This window comes from Maylandia zebra, linkage group LG4, assembly GCF_041146795.1.
Source record: "Maylandia zebra isolate NMK-2024a linkage group LG4, Mzebra_GT3a, whole genome shotgun sequence".
NCBI classification, from domain to species: Eukaryota; Metazoa; Chordata; class Actinopteri; order Cichliformes; family Cichlidae; genus Maylandia; species Maylandia zebra.
In genome coordinates this window covers 12382248-12402439 of record NC_135170.1, presented here as the reverse complement: position 1 = coordinate 12402439, position 20192 = coordinate 12382248, and the positions used below count along the sequence as shown (strand labels likewise).

Sequence of the window (20192 nt, the reverse complement as noted above, 5' to 3'; positions counted from 1 at the left end):
CCGAACACTCCAAGCGAAACCAAAAGTTCCCTCTGTCATGACTGCAGAGATTCAATGTACTATAAAATGTTAAAATGAGTTTATTAACTTTTATCAGTGCGAACATCAGATGACCAGTCCAACCTTTGCAGTGTAAAAACAATTTTTTTCCCCCGCCTTTTTCTTCCACCTCCATAAATCGATACATGAAAATATTCAGATATCAATACATTTGGCCGATTAGTCTTGACCGGCATGCACGCCGTCTTTTAAAATGAAGTTCATTTGTCAGAGATGGCGTTGCTCCTGAGTCAGAAATATACAGGATTTTAGTTAGGATTTCGAGATTGTAAAAAGCAGAAAAAGACAGTGGAGTGGAGGATCGGTTGATCCAAGGCCATGTGAGCAAATTTTCAATAACTTGCTAAGCGCTTTCAGGTTGCTGTGGTTACAAACGCGAGTAATAAAACTAGTTCAGCACTTCAGCGTTTGTCTCAGAGTTTATTTTATGTGTGCTCTCCAGCATACATGGATCGTGTACAGTTCTGATTGGTTTGTTTTACACTTCAATATTAGCTTGACCTTATTTGTCCTCCCAAGCCCCACAGAAGAGTCGCTCATCTGGAACTGATCTGAGTACAGCTGAGGCATCGGTGCTGAGTGAAAACAAAAAGAAAAGCTGCAGTTTATGCTGCTGTTGGGCACTTTTGGTATTGGTTTGGCCAACACATGTGGGTGGAACACTTTCTGTTTTGCACACACTTATCCTGTTGACCCAGTTGCTTTGCAGATGCCCCACTCTATGTATAGTCCAAGTTGTTTAAAATTTAAAACTGAAGTCACAGACTTCATTAACTCTGCCCAATTATGGGGTGGCTTCAGTCACAGACAGCGGTCATCGCTGAGGACAGGTGACTCGGGTGTGTCCTGGCATGTGGCAGATGCCACAGGTGCGAGGTTTCTTAGCAGCAGGGGGTCTGTTAGCACTCGGACCTCCCATCATCTTCCTTCCCTTCCTCCCGCCGTCTCCATCACTATAAAATCCACCACCAAAACCACCTGACACGGGGAAACAGAGATCAGAGTTAAAAGAGTCAAAGTTACCAGTTATAGCATAGAAAGTACCAAAGAATTTTTTTCAGCATGTTGGGACTGCAGGTACATGTCATGTTGATGCCTCAAGGTCTCTGTGTTCGTGAGTCGTGACAGTACTTTCTTTTTTACCATCAAATGGTGAGCATAATATCCTTTTTTTTCTTAAACAAACATAATGTGCTTTGTAGAACTTTCGTAGAATTTTACAGCCAAATCACTGCAGTCAAGGTCCACTAAAACTCAATAGCATACACTGCAAATGCCTGTCTATAATACATTTATAATGTCAAGTACGCTTGCTTTTACTGAGATGACTCATCTTTTCAGAGAATCTATTAGAAAGTCTTGTATTGCTTGGTCTGAAAACCTGAATATGTCCACGAAGAATATAAAAGGTGGACGTAGTCACTGGAATGTGACAGAGCGCATCCAGGAAATTTTGTAGATCACGTGAGCAGTTTGGCAGTTTTTCCATCTACTTCTGTACTCAGACTTCCTTCTGCCACCGAATGAGTCAGTCCCTGCTGGCCAGTAGAAGCACTACAGGTTTAATGAATGCACTTTGACTCTGGGTTCAATCTGAGACCTGAAAACTATGCCCATCCTTTTTATCCTAGACAGATAAGACCAGATAATTAAGATTAAGATGAAGATTAAAAAATTTCAGCTGGTAAACTAAAAGTCTTCATGCCAAGTTTTGATGGCGTGTAACAATAAAGAACACCGACTGGATTTCCCTAAGTATCCTGTCAATACTTTATTGGTCCATACTTTATTAGTATACATTATCACTTCTTGCATCAGTTTTATGATTTGTTGTTGATAATGTTTCGCTGTTTGTTACTTTCTTATCACATGTGAACTCTCGCTGCAGTATGAATAAAGAAATTTGGACCTGATAATAACGGTGTGTTTTGAAGGGTGACTATGCTTAATCAAACCACACTGCTTCAGTTATTACAGATAAAGCTTTAATTGGTTCATGTGGGCATCTACAGAGCCAAGGTTATTAAAAAAACACTTCTGTATTTATTTACAAGTATTAGAGCCCGATCAATATAGGATTTTTAATATCGATACCGATATTTTGGTTACTTAATCATCTGATATTTTGGCTGATATTACTTTTTAGCCACACCAAACACAAAGAGAGATCCCTGACATTTGTTATGTGTAGTTATTCAATACACTGTTGAGGTACCTAAGATAACAAGCAGTTTAAGAAACTGCAAGTGGATTTGCAAAGTGCACGTGGTCGACAAACTGTGCAACGTCAACACTAATAACGTGGCTGAAGGGTGCTTCTCCTGCCTCGTCTTTATTTCTTTAATTTACATTTATTGACTGTTATAATTGTCAAGAACGACATAATAGTGCATAGTTAATATCAGCCTGCAGATGAATCAGTCAGGCTCTAACATTTGTCTCGTAATATGGTCATATTAGAGACATTTTGAATTTGTTGTTTACAAACATCTGCCAATGTCAACCATGTGACTTAACCCAGTGAAAGTGGGTACACCAGTATAAGATCAGTGTCTATGCGCTGCGAAGATCAGCTTCCAAAACATAAGTCAAACTAGTTTTCTATTTTTAGGCTGTATTTATGTTTTGGAAAAAAGCTACGTGTAGTTTGTAGATGCTATCCATATGAGACCAACTTGTTGATAAAGGTTCACAGTGAAGGCAAAACACAATCTGAAAATGAGCTCATCCTCATGTTGTCCTTGTGACTCACTCGTTCCTACGCATAATATGTGTTTCAGGTGAAGCCAATACAAAGGCAGTATATCCGCAGCGCATCCACGTCAAAGCCCAGGCTCAATAGCAATGACCTCAATAGAGCTGGTGACTCCATACGTTGTAACAATAAAGCAGTTCTGTTAGGAAGTTTGTGACGAGATTTCCCTGAAAATCAAGCAGCTGCTAGAAACACTTGTTCAACTATTTGTCCTGCCAGGAATGTGTTTGTCCATACTTGTTAAAGGAAATAAAGATGAGAATTAATTTTATGCCCATTTAACAAAGTAATCTAACTAATTACATACTTTTCCTTTTCACTACCTGAGCCAAAGAAGTTACGTGATTGGTTCAGACTGTTTGTTTTTTCTGTCTGCCTGTTTGTTAAACGAATGACTCAAAAGGTTGTGGAAAGATTTGCATTTTTATCAGAGGCGGGGCCTAACTCATGTGTAAGTGACTGATGACTATGAGTCACTGTGTATGGATCCAGGAATTTTAGGAAGCATTCTTCACTGTTTTGTGTGTAATGTGCATCATATCTTCACAAATGCATATTGAATTGAAGTAAGAGATAACAGTGACACAGCTCGTGCATGTGTAGAGGGAATTTTCAGCCCTGTTGGAGGTATGTGGTCTTACATTGGATTATGATTAGGAGCTCAGAGGAGGATTTGTGTGTGAGAGCCCCACCTGGTGGAGGTATGTTCTCATCAGCCCACTGAAAGAAGCCACACTGCTGCTCTCTTGGCTTCCCACAGGTGTGGAACATGCGACCCTTGTTTGGACCGTCCTTCTGCACCGTTCGCGTCACGGCTGCCTCGTTGCAGTTGCACATCACCTGTTCTAAATGTCCTGGTGCACCCGCTTCCTGCCCTCTGCTTCCTTCAGATGTGTTTCTGAATCCCAGAGATGGCCTAGGAGGCTGGGAAGTCCTCGGTGCTGGCGGTGGCAGCCCTCGATTCTGTGGCGCCCCCTGCTGACTTGGTTGATCTGCCCAAAGAAAGAAGTTGCAGCTCCCGGCGTTGCACTTGTAAAACTGCCGGCCTTGATTAGGGCCGTCTTTGCGCACAGTCAGGAGGAGTGCATCCTGACCACAGTTGCACACGATCGCGTCACTGCTGGCGTTTATACTCATACTGCGGCCACCTGGTGGAGACGTCGGCTGTGGGGTCCAGGAGGGCACAGGCGGGAGAGAATGGCGAGGATTAGAGATTCGGGTTCTGGACGGATCAGGTCTGGGTGGCCTTGGAGGTGGAGGATGAGGGTCATCTCCTCTTCCACCCCCTCCTCCAACTCCTGCACCACCACCACCTCCCCCTGGTCTGAGATATTTCAGGTCCAGCACTTCTCGGAGGATCTCGTCACAGCCACCGATGCAGCCGACAAACTCCAGAGGCATCATGGGAGGAAGGCTACCCCTGCGGAACTTGAACTTCAACCTGAAGAAGGGAGGACACACAGGAGGCAACCTCAGTATGCACATCTAATAAATGAGCTGTGCTGTGTGGCAATCCATCACTTATTTAACATCCAAAGAGAGTAAGTCACTCTAAATGAGTCAAGTAAGCTACGGGTAAGCTCAGTCCTCTTAGCTTGCTTGACTCATTCAGAGTGGGCAATTTTAGTACAATCAACACAATCAGAATCAAATACCTCAGGTAATTTCAATTATTATACTATTTGTTCAGCAGGCCGACTGTTTCCACCCACAAAAGTCAAGTGGGTATTGTGATGGCTGTGGTGTGGAGTATTAAGATTTCACAGTTCACTGTTAAAAAAAATCCTCCTGCATAACGTTATTGCAGAAAAGATTCTTAAACACATTCTTGACATAAATAGTTATATTACGGCAGAGGAGGGCAGAAGGCTGGTGGCGCTGACTGGTTGGGACCTTTCTGGATTGGGATCTTCTCCCTGCACCTGTGTGAGTTTTCTTCAGATAGTCCGACTGACTCGTGACCCTGCCTCTCGCTCTGTCGCTGACAGGCTCCAGTTCACCACACTCTTGTGGATCTGCACATGTGCTGCAGAAACACCATGAAGCTAAGACATCAATGATGACAAATTTCTAAAAAACAAAAAACCCAAGCTTTGCTTTCTGCACTTTTTTCTAAAAAAATGTTTTCTATTAATTATTATTGGTCAATATTTGTGCCAATACCAACATGTATTTGACACTCCAGCATGGCCCCATGAATGGATCTATCAGCTTGCTAATCCACCCCTTTGATGCAGAATGACGATCATCATTGTTTGGCATAAAGTATGTAGAGATATGAATAAACTCTAGAAGATGAATCCTAATTACTTAAATATTTCCACTGACAATGAGGTTCATTCTGTTGTTCTGTGCTCGGCTGTGACTAAAAGACATTAGAAGGAAACGCTTAAAACCCCCACACACATCTGGATGTCTTAAGGTACAGGGTTTCCAACATGATATAATTGGCTCAGTGGTAACGACGTGTGAGTCACTTTTGCGCTTCTGCATGGACATTTGATTAATATGTGCTTCACTGGCGTAATTAAATTTGATCCACAGAGACGATTTATCAGTGAACCAAAGGCATATCATATAGAAGTTTAATTCCATGCAGTGACATTTTCTGTCACCCTCTGTCAATTTTAGTGGCTGTAGGTAACTGAAATTACCAGTAACTCAGGAGTATACACCATGACTTATGACTGAAATGTAATAAAATATATATTCTCATAGAAAACTCTGTGAAGCACTGAGGACAAACAGTCCACCATAAAGTGGCTTTTTCAAAAATCTGTACATAAGAAAAGTTGGTAAAACAGGGCAAGTTGCCGTGGCAACAAGTGAGGCGGTAGCACCAAGCAACAGTCTACTCCTGCGCACATCTGCATTTATCAGCATATGAAGTTATCCAACAAGCTGCACAGTGATATCTGATTTAAAAAAAAAACAAAAAACTACATCGCTGACATTGTTCTGGAGAGAGGGCTGGAGCTCAACTTTGAGCTCGCCACCAGATTGGTTGCCATGGTAACAGATGCTGGTGTGGAGCACTTTGGCTCACTGCGAGTGAGCGTGCCCTATATTTGGACTGAGCTGAGCCACGTGCTCGTAGGGTTAACGCCTACTTGTGTAAACAAGATTTGGAGAAATTTCTCGAGAGCGTCAGGGCCGTCGCTGTTTGTTTGCCTGAGAGGGTAGCATAAGGCACGGAGGGAGTTTAGCACTGACGTGACCACTGAAAAAATAAATAAATACATGTTTTTTTTCAGTTAATGTGTGAGTTAAGTCTCTGTTGTGCTGAGAGGACGAATCTTTTACAAAAGCACTCATAACTTAGACATCCCTCCCTAAATCAGTCAAGTACAAAGCACCTTCAAAAATCATGCGTTCTGAAATATAGTTAGCAAAACAACACGTGAAACCCCTCACAACATAAGGGCTCTGGCTTAATCGTGTTACTGTGCCTTATGCCTGTGATGAAAGAACATTCAACACCAGTTACAGGTGCCAGTTACCAAAAACACAACACTCAAACACATGCAGAAAGCTGGACTGCTCCTGCATGATTCGAGAACGTGTTAATTTCAGTGAGAAACCGAAACCGAAATGATCGTCCAGGTCTGATGGAGACCTCAGAGCTGGATTATATGGAGCAATTTAAATGAGTTAAAGACAACAGGAAAGCCATGAAGCAGTTGCTGATTAAAAAGCATCACTGAGCACAGCGTGTGAGCACTCTAACAGAGAGACGTGAAGCATTGCAAATGTTTCTGCACATTTCTGCAAATGACCGAGTGTCCAGAGTTTGACCAGTTACTGGTTGAATACGTCTTTGTGATTAAAACTGATCACCTTCTATCAGTTGAGTAGTTTTGACTTCTAAAATATGTTCAAACTATTTCATTGTGTAAGTCAGCACATGCAGAACAATTCATCTAACTGTCAAAGTCTGCAAAGGCCACATGTCACTAACTGAGCTGAGATACATCTACCTGTAGTACAGTCTGCTTACAGACTGGTACTTATACGGTGCTTTTCTATATTATCTGAGCACTCAAAGCACCTTTTCCTAGAAGCCTCATTCACCTAGTCACACAAGGTTTGTTCAATGCACTTTGGAGTTCATTATCTTGTCCAAGCACACTTCCGCATGTGGACTGGAGGAGCCGGGGGTTGAGCACCGACCTGCTGATTAGCAGACTCTACAGACTCTCCTGAGCAAAAACTGCTTAAAGTCTGGTTAACTGATTTAGTTCCTCTTCAAACTTGATTTTTATTAAATAGTGGAGCGTTTCTCACACCGGGCCTCTGGTGTCCAGTTAGCTTGTAAGTCTAAGTCATGAGGCTGGAATTGTAAAACATTTTTATATAGCTCGAGAGCAGCTCAGGAGGATCTGAGTAGTGCAGCAAAGAGAAAACAACAGAACATCAGTGCAAATACTTTACAGCATATGGTTCTTTGGTATTTCCACTGTTAAGCTGGAAGATAGCGTGTTACTGGGAAATCTACACCATAGCTACGTCATACACGCAAACCTCTCTGAAAATCTACACTTTAACCGTATGCCTGATGTGTACCTCCCTAGAAATGCAACAACACGTCGTGGTGACACAGCGTGCATCTGCACTGACTGGTCTGTTCAGTAACAGTTCCTCCTGTACATTTCCAGCTACCCTTTGTTGCAGCAGTTTTTGAATTTATCAGTGAGAGAATAACAACCATTGTACTTATATTGATGCTAATAATGCCAATAATAGATATATAATGACTCACACATGTCAGTAAATTCCTAAAAGAATGGACGTGAGGAAATGTACAAAGAAGTGGAAAAACAGAAGTGAAAAATTTTGTCCCTGACAAAAAAACAAAACTGACCAAAACAAAGAGAGGTGGGGGGGACAGGAAAGAAAAAAGCCCCTGCATTTCTATCGACTATAACAGCAGGTCACTAACACAGGGTAATTAACACATAATGCACCAGCATAAGTGCAAGTGTGAATAGGTTATGTGGCCCCCTGTAGCACAGACCCTGACAAAAGTCTAAATCAGCAGGCATGATTTAGGGAGATGATTTAGGTTGAGACTCTTTTCTGCGTGACGCTAGGGGACGTTTACCGAATCCTAAAACAGTTTTGTAACTGTAAGAGTCTTTTGGAAATCTGAGGCCAGAGTACATACTTTACATGTTATATGTTATTAAGAGTCTACATGTTTTTGTTCTGTACATATTCAGATTTTTTCTGCGTTGTACTGTATTGTGTGACCGTTGCAGGGAAGGTCGCTGCTCTTTAAATCAGCATTTGAACTTTGATACATAACAGTGGTCAGTTAGGCTGAGATAGATGTATCTCAGTACAATAAGTAATCAGTAATCATGCAGGACAAGACTGCTGCAGTTAAAGTCCACTCTTATTCTAACAGTACCAAACTTGACATTTGCTGGTTATCTATTTTTGGGGATGTGTCTTCAGTGCTGAGGACTTCAGAAATATAATTAGTAAACTAATATATTTCTCCTGGGTTCATGTGACGAGCAGGAAGTGAAACAAAAAGAGCACTTCATGTTAAAGCTGTGACTGTCAACATTAGTAGGCTGTCAAAAAAACAGGAGAAGAAAAAAAACAACACAAAAACCAGTCTGTCAGCTGTTTTTCCAACGTACTTATTACTGCTTAGGGTACCTTCCGCTCTTCTGGTTAGAGCAGAGAGTTAGTGTTACACTTCCTGAAAGACCTTAAAGACTACAAGCATCACACACACACACACACACACACACACACACACACACACACACACACACACACACACACACACACACACACACACACACACACACACACACACACACACACACACACAGTAGGAGGCACTCTTTGGCCTCTTGTGAAGGCCGTTTATCTACAGCACTGACCACATAATGTGCGATCACTGCTCTGGCTGGACAGCAGTGGATTGCAGAGGAAAACAATCCCAACTCCTTTAGTGCAGGACAGTCGTAAATACGAATGCTTCTTACCTATTTGTCACTCACATTGCATCAGAGGACATTTGCATAAAAACTGAGTAGCACTACAAATCTACTGTGCACAGTTTAATTTAGCTTAATGAAACACACAGAGCCAGAAGGACACAGTGAACAACGAGGACATGTGTGTGAAGACTCTTCAGCCACGCTTACAGCTATGTGAGTCTGTATTTAAGGTGTAATTATTCTTCAGCTGGAGTGTTAATGACACAGTCAAATAATATGGCTCAATAAAAACCATATGCAAAAACTGATGAAAATATCAAAATAAATACAGGAAAATACAGAAGAAAGAAAATGGATGTTTAAAAATGTATTCATTTATTCAGAATCCATTCTAAACTGTGTCTCTGTGGCTTTTAAACCCCCCAAAACGCATAGTGTACGCTGTTAAGTGCCAGGAGGATTGCCAGGATTTATACATCAGGGAAACCTCTGGCGAAGCACATGGCACAACACAGAAGAGCTACCTCGTCAGGCCAGGACTCTGCAGTCTATTTACACCTGCAGGCCAGTGGACTCTTTCAGTGATGAGGATGTTCACATCTTGGACAGGGAGGAACGCTGGTTTGAGCGCGGAGTCAAGGAGGCCGTTTACGTGAAAAGGGAAAGAACATCTTTGAATCAAGGAGGGGACCTAAGGGTACATCTTTCACCATCTTACAATGCTGTGATTGCAGCCATTCCCCAACTCTCTGTGAACGGTACTCACAGCCATTGATCAGTGGGCTTTGATCAGTGAGCTTTGATCAGTGGTTGTTGATCAATGGTCATGAGAATTTGCATAATTATGATGAAGGAACTGACCTATTGTTCCTTCAGTGGTGCTAGCTTCAGTCATTATGCGAATGTACTGTTGATAAGATTGGGGAAACCTGCAGTCAGCTGAGACTGAAGAAGTCACTTGGATGAGTGACGAAACGTTTCTCCCACTGAAAACGCTACGTCCAGATTAACAGAATGGTAAATGGCCTGTATTTGTATAGCGCTTTACTAGTCCCTATGGGCTAAGGGCGCTTTACATTTTCAGTCATCCACCCATTCACACACTGGTGATGGCAAGCTACATTGTAGCCACAGCCCCCCTGGGGCGCACTGAGAGAGGCGAGGCTGCCGAACACTGGCGCCACCGGGCCCTCTGACCACCACCAGTAGGCAACGGGTGAAGTGTCTTGCCCAAGGACACAACGACTGGGACTGTCCAAGCCGGGGCTCTAACCGGCAACCTTCCGATTACAAGGTGAACTCCCAATTCTTGAGCCACGATCGCCCAAGAATCAACTTTTGGACATTTTATTTTATTTATTTTATTTTTTTAAAGGGAAAATACAAATAATCTTTTTGTACTACAAAGCAAATTACAAACTTGAGTCTTTGAGGAAGAGACAGATCAGCATTGTCACAGCATTACTCAACCCTTGATCCCAGTAAGCTAGCCTTACTTTATTTAGGACATTTCAGTTTGGTAACTTATCAAGCACTCCTATGAGGCTTTAATACTGTCCAGATTAATACAAATCAATACTCACATATGAATGGGGTGTGGCTGACAGGTAGGACATGTGCTTTCATCTCTGCTGACCTCGAGCACCACGTCGGGAAACCACACTGCTGTTTTACAGGCTGGGAAGCCCACACACGACAGGTATTTACTGCAGGAGGAGACAGAGAGCAGCTGAGAGGTCAGAGTGCAGCGAGGGTGCAAAAAGCGTTTATGTCCGCTACGATGGTAGAAACCTCCCCCCCCCCAAAAAAATAATCAAAATGAATAAATGTAACTAAAAAAATAAAAGTAAGATGTGATGGGTGCGTCAGGTAAAAAGAGAATCACATGAAGTTCCTACCACACAGGACTGTGGTGGCAGTGTTAGGATCTGAGGTTCCTTGAGCTGGTCAAGTTCAATCTTTTTCCATTAGTATGCCCCTTGGTGGCACATTAAAGATGGCAATGCCAGAACTCATCAGGCTCAAACTGTGATAGTTCAGCTCAGGGAGAATGACACACCATTTTCACACACCACGGAGTCCAGACTTTAACCCCAGTGAGAATCTTTGGGATGTGTTGAGAAGACTTTATATAACAGTCCAACTTTCCCACACTGGGAGATGCCACAGCGCATGTGTGCTTTTACCAAAGGTAAGGACCAAAATATTAAAAGGTGTGAGTTTCTTTTTTTGCCCAATCGGTGTATTTTTAACAAATACATCTCTACTGCCTGCTGAGGAAGGTTGGAAGAACGCATCCTTCTTTTTTACAGCTTCCGTTGTTTCCATCGTCTCACCTGTTTCCCTCTCTCTTCTTCTTCAGCACCATGTCCCGACCACAGTTAGGGCACTTCCTCACCGGCAGCGGGATCTCCATGTCCTGCTGCTCTGCTTCAGGGATCTCGTGAGCTGCACCGAGATAGGGAGACAGCGCTTCATCTAACCTGAGGGAACAGCAGACATACGACTTCTTACCAGCAGGATGCAGCGATAGCAGGAAAGGTTACGCACTAGTTTTAATATTGAGGATGCAGACATACACACGTGTAAACTACAAGGTAAATGCAACTAACTTCTTCGCTTTCCTGACAGACTCAATGAAGACGGTCTTGTATTTCTGGATGTGATGCTGCAGCACGCTCTGTTTGTCCTTTCGCCCTTCTGACACCAGCTTGAGGTCTGCTTCCAATTCAGCACGCAGGTTCGGTTTTGACATCTCATAGCCCATGGAGTTATAACCTGCACACAAACACGCACACATTGATATGTACGCAGCTTAACTGAGTGACCGAGCTTTACATTGAGTGCGAGCGTGCGTGCACATACCCTCCACCAGCCCCATGCCCAGCTCTCCAGGCGTAAACCTCTGGTCAGCTGTCAAGCCCACATACATGCGACTCTTTATAGTCTCAATGTGATCAGCGTGGGTTGCATCTGTACCTGTAATGTGAACAGTTAGCATAGTAACACTCACATTAGACACCAAACTGTGAGTACGGAGCAAAGAAGGTCTATACTGAGAGAAGCACGTGTTAGTAGGTGGAGCTGCTTTTATTAAACCAGATCAACACACAAAAAATATCCACATACACTCACTAGACACTTTATTAGGTACAACTTGTTAGTTGGGTTGGACCAAGTTGGACTTTCTTTTGCCTTAATTGTCCGAGGCCCCAATTCAACAAAGTGGGGGTAAAATGTAATATTCCCTCATTTGCCGAATACTATTGACCTGAGTCAATATAATCATGAATCTCTTTATAGAGATCACACTTTAAAGGTAATATTTAATTTAAACTATGATATTTAATTCACTAAATGATCAAAAACTAACAACATATTTTATAATGAAACATTTCTTCCATTAAATCACATGACAGTGAGCTGGTCTTGTAAATATAATATTTTAAACTGACACTTTATGTACTGGGTCTTTAAATCTCTCATCCTGTGAAAAACCACACATTACATATATTCATCATTTAAAGTATTTATGGACTAGTGACAAGTCGACAAATACACAAAACTAACTAACAAACAAACAAACCTAACAACCCACAAAAAAACAGAATTTCTGACTTTGTGCGTCAATTATATACCAATGCCGTGCTTCTCCATCAGCGATATGAGGTCGGCTTCAGTGAGCAGCTGCGGAGGACTCGTCTGTCCATCCACCATCTCAATAGCAGAGGGCTGGAACTGAGAGCCTTGTTCATACACTGGAATCACCTGTAGAGCACATTTGAATATGTTGTCCACAAAAAGCAATAACGTAGAGATGTGTAATGAATGCCAAGAATGTTTCAGTCACCATTTGAGCTGGTTAAGTGGGTTTAGAGCAAAACTGGTAAAGTTTGGTCAGTCTAAATACCCACACTGTACCTTTGTGCTCCACCTGTCATAGGGGTAAACATCCAGGTAGTTCCTTGCAATGATCATGAGTCCCGAGACGGAGAACTTCTCCTGAGCGATATCTATATCAACCACAGTCTCCTGTCCCAAAGCATCCTGGGATACACAAGCTAAGAAATGGCGAACAATGAACTCATACACACGTCCTTCATTGCCCTGGGAAGAACACAAAGAGACAACAAGCAGTGTTTATTGTAATTATCTTCTCAGATTCTGTGGTTGTTTTCTGTTCATAAAATTGAAACAATAGAAATGAAAAAAAAAAAAAAATCCCTGTTATTGATCACACCAAGCTACCTGCAGTGTGTTAGTGAACTTGGTGGGATGTATGGGAGGGTGGGCTTGGTCAGAGTTCTTGCCCTGTCTTGGGTTGGGTCCCCCCGGCTGGTCAAGCACTCGCTGGGCGAATGCCCCCCACACCGGGCTGTGAGCCTGCTGCTCCACCAGTGGGGTAAGAGCCAAGTTTGCTGGAAAAATGTTGGTCTCTGTGCGGGGATAGCTGATGAACCTGAGCAGAAGAAGAAAAAAAAAAGAACAAAGAAAAGGACGCATGATTCACGATGTAGGAACGCTCTGGAAATGTAAAATCACTGATTGCCGAACCTCCAGAGTGGACGTTCTTTGTGTATAAAACTAAGAAAACATCTAAATGGACTTGTATGTTTCATTGAACCCACAGACACTCTCACACATCAGGCTTAAGAGTGAAATAAGTTCAGACATCGAGACATTAGTTTATTCTCTGGAAAGCAGTTTTTACATCACATAAAATGCTTTCGACTAAAAGATTCACACACTCACCCCTGAGTATAGAGCTTTTCTGCAATTTTCATGGTCTCTTTGGCACTTATTCTGAGCTTCCGTGAAGCCAGTTTCTCCAGTTCCTGTAGGCCAGACAAATGAAGAAGACTATTTGCAGTGGGCCAAAGCAGCAGGACAAAATCTTTTTTTTTTAAAGTTGCTGTGTGTTTTACATTTATGTGCAGCTGTTTGGCTTTTTATTCTTACCACAGTGTCCAAAGGCAGTGGCCTCCATTTACTCTTAGGTTTGCTGGTTACTGAGGTGACTGTTGCTATGGGATCCTGGAAATGAATGAAGTGATATTCTCTTTTCACACGCGGCTTTTATATCATTTTATTTGTGCAGGTTGAAAACACTTGAAACTTACTGTGGTGTCCTAACAGCAGCAGGAGAAGCATAGAGATGCGCTAACCTCACACACAGTTGGTACATGTCCATGGTGCCTTTCAAGGTGGATACTAACCTTGGATTGTACTTTTCACTCTTTTACTTTCTGCTGTTGGTTAGATTTAGCATCCTCAAAAATATTATTGATGTTACTTATCTGTTTGCAACAGCTGAAATAAACACCAGCTATTCTGGCCCAAGTGGTGTGGGGTTTTTGTGCATTGAAAAGCTTCTTGAATGGCGACAATGACCCCCCACAATGGATAGTTTAATTTAGTAGTAACAGGACCTGTAGTGCTTGATAATGTGAGATGCCTACCTAATCAAAGACCATCTCAATCTTGAGTGTGAGGTGTAAATAATACAGATTTTCAAATTGAAAGCAGAAAAAGGAACACAAATGTTAAGTGAGGAAGGAAATTGTTTCAGCACCTGTAGTCTGTTTTGGTGAAAAGCTGTGAATGCAAACAGGAAATGTGAACTTCTGTTTGTCTCCTCAGGACACATTTTAAAGTCTATTAACAGTTTTTCTCTGCCAACACGGGGGAACAAATTTAAAAAAAGAAAATAAAAGAAAGCTTAGTGGAGCCATAAATGGACCACACAACTGAATGCTGAACTCTTTGGTTTTGGAACTACATGTGAGCCGTCTCACCATGTTACTATAAAAAGATAGTGTGCACTTTTAAGGTATAATGCAGGAACTTCCTTGCTGGCCTTCTCTAACCAGAATCAGGCTCTCATTGCCCCACTAGAATAAGTTCATCACATCTACAGTTTGACTTGTTATCCTCCAATACTCTAAAGAACTGCAGACTAAACCCAGCGCACAGAGACAAACATTGCTGAGTCTCTCTGACTTAAGTTTTTCTTCCGATTCTCACATTTCTCTCTGTGGGCAACAGTGAAAATGAAGTGTTAATTACTGGGCTCGACAGTAAACAATACACGTGTCTCGATGAGAGTCATAGAGCCAGATGACAACTTTGTTCTCTCATCAATAAGCAAAAAAACCCCCAAACCAAAATATAACAACACAAAACACTCATGGCTGTATAAACACACAGAAAAATCACAGCAGCTACAGTCTCACATAGAATAACAACTAAAACAAACCCATAAAAGCAACAGATCAGAGGTCGTGACTATTTCACGAACAGCTCATGAGTTTTTAATCACTGAAGGAACAAAGTGTAGGATATTCAACATAAAAAAAAAAATGCAGGCACATACCTCCATGCAGATCTGGTAGAGCACTAGACAAGCTGTGTGATTGAAGAGGCGGTTTCGTTTCCAGTTAAACTCCACACAATCCTCCTCCACCTCGTGGATCACTGAGGCAAAGAGAGACACGAAGGAGAGAGGTGAATATCCTTTTAAAACCCAAATCACTGAATTTCTGCTGAGTATTGGGGTGTGTGCACGGACAAACCTTTGATCTTATAGAAAGTCTCGGGTATGAATGCCTGGATGGCTTTGAAGCGCTCCACCACAAAACCCAGAGTGGGAAACTGACAGCTGCCGTATGAGATCAGCTGATTGGCCAGGGACTCTGGGAAGATCTTCTGCAGGCGAAGTGTCTGGAATCGAGTAAAAGATGCACCTATGAAGGATGCATCAGACATTTGTTGAATCACTGACCTTTGACCCAATCCATTATCCCCACAAAGCCTTCCATGTGCTTAAGAGCGAGTGCTGTCTTACCTATACGCAAGTCCAGCTCCTGGCGGACATCAACTGCATCGCTGACGTTAGCATCAGGCTCTGTTAGAGTCTCACAGGCTCTTCGGATTGAGTTGGGCGTGATCTCAGAAAACTTTGCCCGAAAGACTTGTAAATTTGGCTTCACTGAAAGAAAACAAAATGCAGACAGAGGAGATGTTTTTAGCAGCAGGTTTTTCACATGAAGCCTGAACTTCTGAGGCCTTACACAGTCAACAAAAACATCCAGACTTCTGCTATACCTGCTTTGCAAACATCTATGATTTCGAAGCCAATGTTTTCTCCCTCTCTATCACAATCAGTCCAGATGACCAAGGCCTGGCACAGCCTCACCTCCTTCTCTAGCGTTCGCTATGTAAGAAAAAAAGGACAGAGAAAAGGAAAGTGAGGAGAGGAAGAATGTTATAGCAGTTGACTTAATAAACAGTAAACTTTGAACTGAAATACAAAATAATCATTTATTTCAGTAGATGTTTCCTATTATTAGGAGGACAGTTAATGAGCCTACCTTAATCTGTAACATATTATCCGGACAATATTTCTCTACTTCTGCATCAAACAGCAGCACCGGATTGCAGCTGTGCCTTTGGAGAGAAAAGGATAAAAAACAATAAGCTTTTTCTGTTAGCGTGTTTGATGCTTTATACCCCCAAAAAACAAAATTTTTTAAACTTACCATTTCTGAAATGGAGCTTTAAACTCCAGACCCAGTAAATGCCCTGATACTGATGTCATTGAGACAGTCACATTCTGGTGAAGGAAGCACAGGGACAAAAATCAGACACAAAGCGAAACGCCAAAGAACAGACATTTAGGTAAATGTATGAAATTTTCCTTACTTGCCCAAAGAGATGATATTCATACTCATAGATTTTATTAAACTTCGACATTCCTTCCCTCTAAAATAAAAAAACAAGACAATGAGTGCTGGAGCAACCAAAGATTTGTTGTTGTATTGTCAGATGTATAGATGGAGAAATCGGTATGGTTGACAAGTCAAACTGTACAGGCGTTTCTTATTTTGCTCACCATATTTATGTAAGCTACACAATACAAATGTGTCTGTCAGAGATCTTGTTATTGTGTGTGTGTGTGTGTGTGTGTGTATATATATATATATATATATATATAAAAAACACCCAGCACGCCCCTGCGGGCGGTTTATCCTTCAAGCTCGGGTCCTCTACCAGAGGCCTGGGAGCTTGAGGGTCCTGCGCAGTATCTTAGCTGTTCCCAGGACTGCGCTCTTCTGGACAGAGATCTCCGATGTTATTCCCGGGATCTGCTGGAGCCACTCGCCTAGCTGCACCTAGTGCTCAGATTACCACGGGGACCACCGTTACCTTCACCCTCCACATCCTCTCGAGCTCTTCTCTGAGCCCTTGGTATTTCTCCAGCTTCTCGTGTTCCTTCTTCCTGATATTGCTGTCATTCGGAACCGCTACATCGATCACTACGGCCATCTTCTTCTGTTTGTCTACCACCACTATGTCCGGTTGGTTAGCCACCACCATTTTGTCCGTCTGTATCTGGAAGTCCCACAGGATCTTAGCTCGGTCATTCTCCACCACCCTTGGGGGCATCTCCCATTTTGACCTCGGGACTTCCAGGTTATACTCGGCACAGATGTTCCTGTACACTATGCCGGCCACTTGGTTATGGCGTTCCATGTATGCCTTGCCTGCTAGCATCTTGCACCCTGCTGTTATGTGCTGGATTGTCTCTGGGGCATCTTTACACAGCCTGCACCTGGGGTCTTGCCTGGTGTGATAGACCCCAGCCTCTATGGATCTTGTACTCAGAGCTTGTTCTTGTGCTGCCATGATTAGTGCCTCTGTGCTGTCTTTCAGTCCAGCTTTGTCCAGCCACTGGTAGGATTTCTGGATATCAGCCACCTCCTCTATCTGCCGGTGGTACATACCGTGCAGGGGCCTGTCCTTCCATGATGGTTCCTCGTCTCCCTCCTCTTTCTTGGGTTTCTGCTGCCTGAGGTATTCACTGAGCACTCGGTCAGTTGGGGCCATCTTCCCAATGTATTCTTGGATGTTCGTTGTCTCATCCTGGACTGTGGTGCTGACACTCACCAGTCCCCGGCCCCCTTCCTTCCGCTTAGCGTACAGCCTCCGGGTGCTGGACTTGGGGTGAAACCCTCCATGCATGGTAAGGATATGCATATATATATATATGTACTTTATATGTACTTTTTCCCTGCACATATTATTTAAATGGAGTTTAATTTACTCGAGTTTAAAATACATCTTTGTTTATCAAATGACCAAAAATAACAGACAAATTCACAGAAACAAGTAACACAATCTCACTGCTGGTCCAGCTATATGTGGGACCAGTTGTGCTTCTGTGAGTGTTCATCCTCCCAAAGGCCTGTTTTTAGCCAGGAGAAACCCTGATATATCACAGTTGTTACTCACAACAATAACATATCCCAGGGTTGTAGAAAGGTGCCTGTCATAAAGCCATTCTTAAGGAAGTAAACAAACCCAAACTTGAAACTTCTTACTCAAATCTCTTCAGCATGTACAGAGGAAATCAGCCTGTCTACAGCTATCTGTAAGACACGGTGCCATGGTTTGGGATTTCATTTCAGTCAGTAATGTTAGGGAAATTATAAATACAGAATTGGATGGATTAGATTTGATCCACTCTAACTGTACTATCTCTGAAAATGTCCAATTGGCAACAGCTTCATTTTCAGCATGACAATATTCCCAAACACACTGCTAATGCAGTAAAAGCGTTCCTGGATAGAAAAAAAAAAACACACACACAATGGAACATCAGTCATGGATTGGCCTCCCAAGAGCCCAGACCTCAACATTATTGAAGCAGTGTGGGATCATCCTGAGAGAGAACAGAATAAAAAATGCCTTATATACTGTATTTCCATGTATGTTTGTGTATGTTTACTTAGCAAAATATAAAGAAATGATAGGTGGCTCAAGACTTTTTACCAATGCTACACATTTTGGAACTGATAGAGAGTTGACACATTAGCCTGGTAGATTTGTCTGTCTGAGGTGAGTGTGTGAGAGGGGATGTGACTGACCCTCCTGGCCCTGCCGCTGGACATAATTTCAGAGATCCCCTTAGCAGCATCATTTTTCTCGGCCACGCAGAGGACCCGACGGATCTGCCCCCGGCTTCGGATCATGTCTGCCTCCTGCTGCAATGTGTCCTGGAGGACACTCTGCGCCGCACAGAAATACCTCCGCTGGACTCCCGGCCGCCGTAGTCCCGATAAAAGCACAGATCTCCTGAGGAGACACGCTACTAGCATACCCGCTCTCACGTGAAGCAGCCGGCTCAACGGACAGCTTCAGCGCTGTTCTCGTCCCATTTTGTTAGCATGCTAGCTGATGCGGGGAGCTACATATTATCAGCTCCCAGGAACTTCAACAAAGAGCAAAAAAGGCAACTAAAGCTTGACTAACTTCACTTCCCACAAATAAAACAGCGAACAAAGAGGAAATATATGCCTGCCACACGAAAATTACCAACAATTAGCAATAAAAAAAAATGAAGAGGACCTTAGACACAGGAACACTCTTACTTCTGTTTACAAAATCCGCGCCTGCCTGTCAAAACTGCCGTCATCAAGGTCGGAACACTGTCGCAAATATCCTGACGCAAAACCTCAAATGAAAACCTTAAAACAGGCTTAGAAAGAATATTACAATACGTCCACTCAATTTTACTTTTGTCTAGATGTGTAGCATATGTTTTATAATTAGTTTTTTATAGAATAACGCTAACGCAATGTTACTCGGTTGTTAAAAAAATAAAATACACTATAAATACACCCATTTTTTACACGCCAGAATAACTTACTATTGGTAATTTGGAGTTTGATCATTGGGTTTTACTTTCTAGAATATATTACATTGTTTGTTTGTTTTTTTAAAAAATCTCTAAAATGTAAAATTGATAATTAATTAGTAGCTTTTAAGGCTCTATAATAATTTTGGAAAAAAAACCCAGATCTTATTTCCTAATATGTATTTATACTCGTGGAGTGCTTTAAACCTCTATATTGACGAATTCAAATAAAATAAAATAAACTGAATTGACTTTCGGTTTCAGGGTGGATTTCCTTCACACGGGACTTACGTTGATCACGTGACCGGGCGGCAAGCAGCTGAGTAAACATGGCGTCCGTGTCCGACTGTGGGAATTCAGTGCAGCGCTTCAAGCTGTAAGCGGCGTTTCTGCGGCCCCGGTGTTTGAGCCACGGACTCAGAAATTACCGTGATACAGGGCAGACGTGAAGACTTGAAGAGGAGGAAAGAACAAGCTCTCCGCTAAAGCAGCTTTATCCTTTTTTCTCCTTCTTGCACAGCAGGGATGGCCTGATGCCTCCTAGCACGCTGTGATTGGCGCTGGATAATTGCTTTTGTTAACACAGACGCTGATTTGTGTTTCTGTGAGTCAGCTGCTTTCTTTCTTTCTTTTTTAAAATAAGCGATCCTCTTCTGTGGACTAAACTATGCAGGGGCACAGATGCCTTTAGGGACACCTGTGTCCCCCCGCTTTATGACTTATA

The 20192-nt window shown here is 42.5% G+C and overlaps 1 protein-coding gene across 2 annotated transcripts; it reads right to left on the bottom strand.

The window, feature by feature from the left end:
• Positions 1–57: 57 nt before the first annotated feature.
• On the bottom strand, positions 58–19897 carry top3a (DNA topoisomerase III alpha). 2 transcript variants are annotated; one of them, XM_004575486.2, is made up of 19 exons: positions 19760–19897; positions 16474–16533; positions 16311–16384; positions 16143–16218; positions 15877–15985; positions 15617–15760; positions 15345–15515; positions 15146–15246; positions 13732–13806; positions 13525–13607; positions 13021–13231; positions 12694–12879; positions 12411–12540; positions 11638–11751; positions 11385–11550; positions 11109–11255; positions 10356–10478; positions 3508–4256; positions 58–1038 (listed from the first exon to the last, which is right to left on the bottom strand). In XM_004575486.2, exons 2-19 carry the CDS (start codon positions 16522–16524, stop codon positions 875–877), a joined length of 2874 nt encoding a protein of 957 aa, XP_004575543.2. In that variant the 5' UTR covers positions 16525–16533; positions 19760–19897; the 3' UTR covers positions 58–874. The 2 variants fall into 2 exon arrangements, with proteins under 2 accessions (XP_004575543.2, XP_004575542.2); XM_004575485.2 differs by lacking the exon at positions 19760–19897 and adding an exon at positions 18699–19273.
• Between the last annotated feature and the right edge of the window lie 295 nt (positions 19898–20192).